This window comes from Nansenia antarctica, assembly GCF_963989245.1.
Source record: "Nansenia antarctica genome assembly, chromosome: 14".
Classification (NCBI taxonomy): domain Eukaryota; kingdom Metazoa; phylum Chordata; class Actinopteri; order Argentiniformes; family Microstomatidae; genus Nansenia; species Nansenia antarctica.
In genome coordinates, this window is record NC_137684.1 from 15,627,219 (window position 1) to 15,637,218 (window position 10,000).

Consider the following 10,000-nt stretch of genomic DNA (forward strand, 5'->3'; position numbering starts at 1 on the left):
CACCAGCTTTACTCCGTGCCTCACGGCCGGGCGTGTTGCCAGTGCTGCTCTAAAATCCCTCTTGAGCTCCCAACCTCCCCGCCTGGCTCTCTCTGTCAGTCTGGCAACTCTTGACAGGGCCTCAACATGATGAGGAGTTGGGCACTTACAGTGGCAAGAAAAAAAGTATGTGAACCCTTTGGAATTACCTGTTTTTCTGCTTTAATTGGTCATAAAATGTGATCTGATCTTCATCTAAGTCACAAGTGTAGACAAACAAAGACATTTCTTGTCATTATTGAACACACAAATTGAACATTCACAATGCTAGTGGAAAAAGAAAGTGAACCCTTGGGTTTAATAACTGGTCGAACCTCCTTTGGTAGTAATAACCTCAAGCAAGCACTTTGGACCATTCTTCCTTACAGAACTGCTTTAACTCAGCCATATTCTTAGGATGTCTGGTGTAAACAGCTCTCTTGAGGTCATTCCACAGCATCTCCATTGGGGTAAGGTCTGGGCTCTGACTGGGCCACTACAAAAGGCAGATTTTCTTTTTTTTGAAGCCATTCTGTAGTAGATTTACTTTGATGTTTAAGGTAATTGTCCTGCTGCATCACCCAACTTCCAATGAGCTGGCGGACAGCCACCCTGACGTTATCCTGTAGGAAGTCATTTTCCTCTTGATGATGGCAAGCTATCCAGGCCCAGAGGCAGCAAAGCAGCAAGCCTGTTCAAATGTTTTTTTTTTACTTCAGGCACGCAGCAATGTTTTTTTTGGAGAGAAGCGGCTTCCTCTGTGGCGTCCTGCTATACCTGCTATACCATGCCTGTTCAATGTTTTACGTATGGTAGACTCATGAACAGAGATTTTAGCCAGTTCCGATGATTCCTTCAAGCTTTTAGCTGTTACTCAAGGGTTCTCTTTTTTTTTTTTTTTTCCTCATTGACCATTCTGCGTTGTGCCTTTGGAGTCATCTTGGCTGGGCGCCCTCTTCTAGGGAGAGTACCAACAGTACAAAATTGTCTCCCTTTATAGACAATTTGTCTATAAACTGTGGACTGATGAATATCTAAACTCTTTGAGATTACTTTAACCCTTTCCAGCTTCATGAAAATCAACAATGCTTGATCGTAGGTCTTCTGAGTTATCTTTTCAGCTGATGTATCCGCAGAGGTTTCTTGTGAGTGTTTTTTATAAGTCTCTAACCCACACCTCCAATCTCGTTTCATTGATTGGACCTGCCTGCTTTTGTAGAAGTCATTAGCCTAGCGGTACACATACTTTTTCCAACCTACACTGTGAATGTTTGAATGATGTATTCAATATGGACAAGAACAATCCAATAATGTGTGTGTTATTAGTGAAAACAGATTGTGTTTGTTCTTTATTGTAACTTAGATGAAGATCAGACCATATTTTAAGACAGATGATTTATACATAAATGCAGGTAATTCTAAAGGGTTCACTTACTTTTTCTTGCCACTGTAGATTACAGAGGTTGGAAGAGATGATGGTGGGTGTCTAATTAAAGGTGCAATCTGTAATTTGTACGTCAATTGTTGGACCTTTTGAATTAATTATTTTTATTTGTAGCCATTGATTTTTGAAGAATGTTTCCTGAGCGTTGTTCAGCTGTCTTACCCAATCAGAACCCAAAGTATGAGCTTGTTTTACTCCCAAGTTTCAAGTTTATTGTTAAGTCACATTACACAAGTGTAAGAGAATAAAATTCTTAGGCTTTGGTTCCTGACATTGCAGCATAAGACAATAAGGCAATAGGCATACTCATTGTTTTGTGGTGGTGGTGGTTAAAACTATAATTCTGATCTCATGGATGGTCAGTCCTAGCATCCATAGTGCATTCATAGCGCTGTCTGGATGTGAAATTGAAAGTGGGTACATTTCTCCAGCCCCTTCCCTCAGCTGTGTACAGATTTCACTTTATTTTTATTTTTTAAAATAAATTGTGGCATTTCTGCTTGAATAGGGTAGAGACAGTAGAGATGGACCGGATGGAAGGATGGGTGAGAGAGGAGGGACGACAGGATATGTTGACGGCTGGAATCGAACCGGGGGACTTGTGACCACATGGTTGACGCTTTAGTGTGCTACGCCACCAAGCGTCCCACAGACTGCTACTTTTTAAAATGAGGACCGTGGAATGACCCTTGTTAGGATCCCTTAGAATAGACAGGCTCGGCTGTTTATTTATTGAACTGTGGTTGGATGAGTGGCTGGTTGTCACATAGCATGGTCAGTCAGACGCATGGCCAGGTTCGGTGTTTGAACTGGGGACTGCTTTGTTAACTTCACAAGAGCTCTTGATTCTGTTGTCCCATTGCACCTGCCACTTGTCAAGCCATTACTGTAAATGACTGACATTACTGGTCATTAAACTGGTCATGCTTGTCAAAAAAGAGATGTTCCAGAAAAAGAGTGTGTGGCAATGTAATACAAGAATATAGTAGATCTTTTTCTTTCCCCCCCAAATACACACACACACACACACACACACACACACACACACACACACACACACACACACACATGGTGGAAGTGCAGTACAGTGGACGCACTGTAATTAAGATGTTTTCTGTTAAGGGCTTTACGCACCACAGGGTCGACCCAAACTGCAGTGTTCTGGCTCAGATATTCTCCTTTCACATTGTCCTTTCCAGCACTGTTTCAGCAACTCTGGTGGATGGCAGAACCAGGCCAGCCCAGTACAGCTCCGCTTGGCTCTGCCCAGTCTGCCTCTATTGTGTGATTTAGGACCAAACAGACTTAAATCGAGGTTGAATTAATTACCGTTTACATTACATTCAATTTTTGCCATTTTGCAGACGCATTTAGCTGACACCTTTATCCAAAGCGACTTAACATAAAACATAAAAAAAAAAAAAAAAAATACAAAAAAAAAAATATGTTTGTCTCAGTAACTTTCCGTTCTCCGTCTCCAGGGTGGAACCCCTCCCCTACGACACACCTAAACCCTCCGGTCACACGCGGTTCGTCTGTGTGTCGGACACACACTCCCGGACGGACGGCATCCAGATGCCCTACGGAGACGTCCTGCTGCACACCGGAGACTTCACCGAGCTCGGCCTGCCCTCAGAGGTGAAGAAGTTCAACGATTGGCTAGGTAAGCAGTGTCGTTTAACTGTGATTGGCTAGGTAAGCAGTGTCGTTTAACTGTGATTGGCTAGGTAAGCAGTGTTGTCTGACTGTGATTGGCTAGGTAAGGAGTCTCTTTTTAGTGCCGTTGGTTAGGTAAAGTGTTTCATTTACCTAGACACACACACACACACACACACACAAACATAAACACACACACACATACACACACACACACACACACTTTGCTCTCACTTTCATTGCTCAATATAGTCACCTTCATCAAAGCAATTCTCTTTCCCATCGAATCAAATAAAGCATGCAAACACTCACACACACACATACACATACACACACACACACACACACACACACACACACACACACACACACACACACACACACACACACACACACACTTTCGTCCCGTTGTCACACACAGGCTTCCATTTGTTTTCCCCTTATTTATGTTAAAAGCATTTTCCTCATAAAACCCAGTTATGTATTCCTAAAATGTCTGTGTTGACACTATTTACTGCTGCATGTGAAATGTAAAAAGATGAAACAACTGAAGAAAAAAGGAATAACAGTCCTCCTCGCAGAAGTAATCTAACACAGCCATATTTCCCGGCCACCACCGTTTTAATTTCAAATTGGCTTCCAGCAGGGGGGAAATAGAGTTGAGCTCACAGTGGAAGCTTCCTGATAGAACTGTCTTTGTAACAGACGATGGTAACCGGTATAAAAGACCTCTCTCTGTGAGGAGAAGAAAGAAGGTCAAATGAAAAATTGAAAAATGCTCTTTTTTGTGTTGACTTTAATAGACGTGTATTGGCTGGCTAACACTGCCCTTATTCTGTGGTTATTGCTCTCCGGTGAAGAGAAGGTCACCGTGGTTACAGAGGGTCTTGTTTGTTGTTGTTCACCTCTTGTTGCTGATAATCGCCTCACATCGCTACGACGACATTGTTTTTTTTCCGCCGTTATGAATTCATCCACCGCTCTCCGCACTTAAAACTGTACTGCTGTGCAGAGCTTAGCCATGAGGTGTTTTTGCTACTGCTGGCACAGGCATGACATCTAAGTCCAAGACATCATGGTCCATTGTCAATGGGCTTGTCAATCGTGTTCTGTGTGTTGACAAATAGCAAGCCTCCTGATAAGAAATGGACAGTACTGTATTATGCTGAAAGCCACAAAGGCAGTCCATCAGGGGAGGCTGTTGGAGGTAGAAAATCAGAGGACTAACAATGTGTTGATTGGACCGCTGCAGTAGCATCACGCCTGGCAAAGCACAGGACGCTGTGGTGTAAAGTGAAGTGTGTGTGTGTGTGTCTGCCAGAGGCTAGCCATCTGTCCAGAGCAGGGGAGGCTGGTGGAGGTTAGAAATCGGAGGACGGGCTCATTGTAACACATGGAATGGTATCAAAAACACACGTTTCATACCATTCCTCATTCCTTCCCATGCATTACAACAAGCCCGTGGTCCGATTTCTACCTCCACCGGCCTCCCCTGCTGTGATATATTGGACTTACCCTTCCTTGCATGAAACTCCAGTATATCAGAAAGCCAGTCATCCTTGTCGTCTTGTATGACACACTCATCCCTCTCTCCTTCTCTCTCCCTCTCCCCCCCTCTCTCCCTCTCCCCCTCTCCCTCTCTCCCTCTCTCTCCCTCCCTCTCTCTCCCTCTCCCTCTCTCCCGCTCTCTCCCCCACTCCCCCTCTCCCTCTCCCTCTCTCCCCCTCCCCCTCTCCCTCTCCTGCAGGCAGTTTACCCTACGAGTCCAAGGTGGTGATCGCAGGGAACCACGAGCTGACGTTTGACAAGGCCTTCATGGCGGAGCTGGTGAAGCAGGACTACTACCGCTTCCCCTCCGTGTCCAAGCTGCGGCCGGAGGACTTCGACGACGTCCGGGACCTGCTCACCAACTGCACCTACCTGCAGGACTCGGAGGTCACCGTCAAGGGGTTCAGGATATACGGGGCGCCGTGGTGAGTGCACGCTCTTTACTCTGTGAGGGGTGTGGGTGGGTGGCTGTGGGGTGAGGTGTGGGTGGGTTGTGGATGGGTGGCTGTGGGTGTGCGTGTGTATAATAGTTAGGGGTTAAACCATGGTCAAAGCCTGTTGAGGCTTTGAGGGAGGTGTCCCTCCCTGTGTGTGTGTGTGTGTGTGTGTGTGTGTGTGTGTGTGTGTGTGTGTGTGTGCGTGTTGTATTCAGCCACAGCAGGTTACAGTATGTACTCGTTAGGTTTGTGTATGTGTGTGTGTATGTGTGTGTGTGTGTGTGTGTGTGTGTGTGTGTGTGTGTGTGTGTTTGTGTGCTCATTTGGGGGGAGAAGAAAAATATCTACTGTATTCTTGTATTACATTGCCACACACTATTTTTCTGGGAAATCTCTTTTTTGACAAGTATGGCCAGTTTAATGACCAGTAATGTCAGTCATTTACAGTAATGGCCTGACAAGTGGCCTTACACTCTTTTACCTTACTGTATATATTTACCTTTAGTCAGAGCCTGTAGTGGAGGAGTGTGCTGCGGACCACAAACAGAGACAGGTGTAACCACACGGTAGTCACAGCAGGGAGCGGGATGGCAGGACAGACCTGAACAGAACTGGTGTGCGTGTGTGTGTGCGTGTGCGTGTGTGTGTGTGTGCGCGTGTGTGTGGTGACTGTGCTGTGCTGTGCAGGAATGAGATGAGCCTCGATCCTCTTTGGTTGTGTATATTTATACATGTGTATATAATATGGGTATTTATACATGGGTATAAATGACCCTGGGGAGGGAGGAGGGGGTGTAAAAAGATAATTACATCTAAGTACATCTTCATCTTCTTCTTGCTTCATGCCATTCCTCTCCTTACGAGTGATAAGGTCTTTGAGGAGACAGGGATTAGCTGTGTGGTTGGTACTGCCTGCAGAGCCAGACTGCTGGGGTTCTCAGGGTCAGTCCTGCCCTGCCCTGCCCTGCCCTGCCACCCTGCCCTGCCACCCTGTCCTGCCACCCTGCCCTGCCCTGCCACCCTGCCCTGCCCTTAATTGTAAACTAGGGGACTTTTACATGGCTACATGACGACACGCCTTGCCTTCTCGGAGGGAGGGAGGGGGAGATAGAGAGATAGATTTAACAAATCTTCATTGTAAACTAAGTGACTTTGAGAGGGAGAGCATTGAGAGATAGAGACAGACAGAGAATTGAGAGAGATGGAGACAACAATAGACAGAGACGAAAAGAGATACAGACAAGAGTCAGACGTTGATGTCAGGAGAAGAAAAGTTTGGACAGAGACAGCTTAGACAGACGGACAGACAGCTTAGACAGAGAGACAGACAGCTTAGACAGAGAGACAGACAGCTTAGACAGAGAGACAGAGAGACCCTGTCCACCCTGACTGACTAGACCAGACGTGTGGCAGACATGGCTGGAGATCCTGTCCACTGGAGTGTTTCAGATTAATAATTGAGTTTCACTCAGGGAGCTGGTGGTTGCTGTTAGCAGCACTGGGGGTAACCTCGTGTCAGAGAGCTCCCGCTTGAACCCCCTCCCCCCCCTCCCCACCCGCTGGCCTGAAACTGGTCATCAGTGAGTGGATGCATGGATACTGTATAGATATGATTATAAAAAATTGTACCCATTGCATTTTATAGAGCCTAGAATGACACTGTTTAATAATAATAATAATAATAATAATAATAATAACCTTTATTTGTTTAGCACTTTTCCTGCAAATGTTACAGCTCAAAGTGCTTTAATCATTATATAATCATAATTTAATTATTTAGTAATTTAAAGGCAATATTTTAAAAATTGGTTTTTAGTCTTGACTTGAAAATATTTGCTGAGGTTGCATCCCTAATGTAAACTGGCAGTGCATTCCACAATTTGGGTGCATAAAATGAGAATGCAGCCTCACCAAATCTCTTCTCTACATTTGGTACACAGAGAAAGCCAGCGTCAGAAGACCTGAGAGCTCTATTGGGCTGATATGCTTAACCTACCGTATATATATATATATATATATATATATATATATATATATATATATATATAACCTAGTATACAAGAGTGCACAGGGGAGAGAGACAGAGACTTTCTTTCTCCAAACCCCTGATGAGTAGGTTCGATTGACCTGTGACCTGACTATGAAGTTCTGACCAGGTGGATGCTGCTGTGTGTTGAAAAGAAAGCTCAGCCAGTATGCATGCGCACACACGCCACAGAGACATTGTCAGTAGTTAAGCTTAAACTAGAGCTTGAAGTTCCTCCAGTATCCCTTAAGTCTCCTGCTTGGGAACATTACGGTTTCTCAGTGACCTACAATGACGATGGACAAAGACAGGTGGGTCGGACCAAAGCTAGCATTGTTCGACTGCGATCGGGGGTGGCTGTACGTCGAACTTGCTCACTCGTTGAGACTCTACTCTCACTAACCAGACACTAAACCAGCCCCTCTCTACTCTCTCTGTGTCTGTATACCCCCTGGCATCTCTTCATTTCCCACGCTAAACCATGCCTGCGAAGAAGAAGAACCTCCTCCTCCTCCTCCTCCTCCTAGCACGAGTTAATCAAAGGCCTCCGCTCTCTCTCTCTCATGGCGATGGAGGAATGTGACTCACCGTGCCGACGGAGGGGAGAGGGCAACAGTGACACTCGGATGAGAAACACAGACTTCTGAATCAACTGATTATCTTGGCGGGAGGCCGGAGGGGAGGGGAGGAGGGGGCTCGGAGGGGAGGGGAGGAGGGGGCTCGGAGGGGAGGGGAGGAGGGGGCTCAAAGGGGAGGGAGCCGCAGAGCTGTGCATGATGGAGGTCTGATCTGAGGAGATTTCTCTCCTCTTTTTTTTTTTTTCGTCCGTGGTCGTAGTTACCGTGGCGATTTTCCCAGGCTCTTCAGCGGGCGGGGCCAGCAGGAAGTGGTCTTTTGTTCTGCTACTTCCTGGTTCTTTTGTTGTGGCGTGAGGATCAAACCCTCCAGGTCCTGACCCCCGCGACCCCCGACCCCGCCTAAGGAGAAGGGTCCCAGCAGGCCACGGTGACCCTTCCACCCCTGCAGCTCCCTGGGATCACAGCTTACTCCGTCTGTCCACACACACACACACACACACACACACACACATGCACGCATTCACGCATGCACACACACACACACACACATGTGCACATACATACACACATACACATACTGACGCATAGACGCACGCACGCACGCATGCATGCATGCACACACACACACACACACACACACACACACAGACAAGACACACACAGACGTAGAGGGACACACACACACACACACACACACACACGCACGCACACACACACACACAAAGAGAGCTCAGTCAGGCTTGACCGAGGCTGCAGGCCTGATGAGCCAGGGTCTAGACTGTCTGTCCCAGTCTGAATGAAGGAACTTTACTCTGATTGGTGTTTACACACAGCCATGAGACATCACCTTGACTCCTCTCCTCTCCTTTCCTCTTGAGTCCTTGACACCAGACCCAGACCCAGACCCAGACCCAGGACCAGACCCAGACCCAGACCCAGACCAGACCAGACCCAGACCAGACCCAGACCCAGACCCAGACCCAGACCCAGACCCAGACCCAGACCCAGACCAGACCCAGACCCAGACCCAGACCCAGACCCAGACCAGACCAGACCCAGACCAGACCCAGACCCAGACCCAGACCCAGACCCAGACCCAGACCCAGACCCAGACCAGACCCAGACCCAGACCCAGACCCAGACCCAGACCCAGACCCAGGACCAGACCCAGACCAGACCAGACCCAGACCAGACCCAGACCCAGACCCAGACCCAGACCCAGACCCAGACCCAGACCAGACCCAGACCCAGACCCAGACCCAGACCCAGACCAGACCAGACCCAGACCAGACCCAGACCCAGACCCAGACCCAGACCCAGACCCAGACCAGACCCAGACCCAGACCCAGACCAGACCCAGACCCAGACCCAGACCCAGACCAGACCCAGACCCAGACCCAGACCAGACCCAGACCCAGACCCAGACCCAGACCAGACCCAGACCAGTCCCAGACCCAGACCCAGACCCAGACCCAGACCCAGACCCAGACCCAGACCAGACCCAGACCCAGACCCAGACCCAGACCCAGACCAGTCCCAGACCAGACCCAGACCAGACCCAGACCCAGACCCAGACCCAGACCCAGACCCAGACCCAGACCAGACCCAGACCCAGACCCAGACCAGACCCAGACCCAGACCCAGACCCAGACCCAGACCAGACCCAGACCCAGACCCAGACCCAGACCCAGACCAGACCCAGACCAGACCTTCTGGAGCTCTGGGTCATGTTGGCTCATCTTCCATCATCACACCTCCTCTCTAAATCACCAGGTTCCTCATATCTACTTTAATCAGAGCTGGAGATCAGGGGTGTTAATGGGGAATTGGGTGTCATATGTTTTGGGATAGTGTGTGTGTGGGTGGGTGTGTGTGTGGTGGACTATCTCGGCAGATAAACAGGAGGCTGGGTCTGGTGGCAGTCTGCTTGATTAGAGAATCAAAGATTTATAAAGACTGTGTGTGTGTTTGTGTGTGTGTGTGTGTGTGCACGTGTGTGCACGTGTGTGCGCGTGCGCATGTGTGCCTGTGTGTGTCTCTGTGTGTGTGCCTCTCCTCCCCTCCCCCCTGTGTGTGTGCGCGCCTGTGTGTGTGTGTGCGCGCGTGTGCCTGTGTGTGTGTGCGTGTGTGTCATTCTGCTGGCTTTAGAGAATCAAATACTTCCTCTAATCCTCTTATGGAGGCGGGACACAAGTCACATGACCTCTGAGTTCATGTCGGGTGAGAGCGCCACACAGTAGGTGTGGTTCCCCCCGGTTGCCATAGAAACTGCGGTGGCACAGCGGTGGCTTGC

At 48.3% G+C, this 10,000-nt stretch overlaps 1 protein-coding gene across 1 annotated transcript in view; it reads left to right on the top strand.

Annotated features, from left to right (window-relative positions):
• LOC308170562 (metallophosphoesterase MPPED2-like) overlaps positions 1–10,000 on the top strand; it is a 29,683-nt gene that overhangs the window by 3,154 nt on the left and 16,529 nt on the right. Inside the window, exons 2-3 of the mRNA XM_080545363.1 lie at positions 2,944–3,125; positions 4,866–5,091. Coding sequence (XP_080401489.1) covers positions 2,944–3,125; positions 4,866–5,091 — 408 coding nt within the window. The remainder of the gene's footprint in view (positions 1–2,943; positions 3,126–4,865; positions 5,092–10,000) is intronic.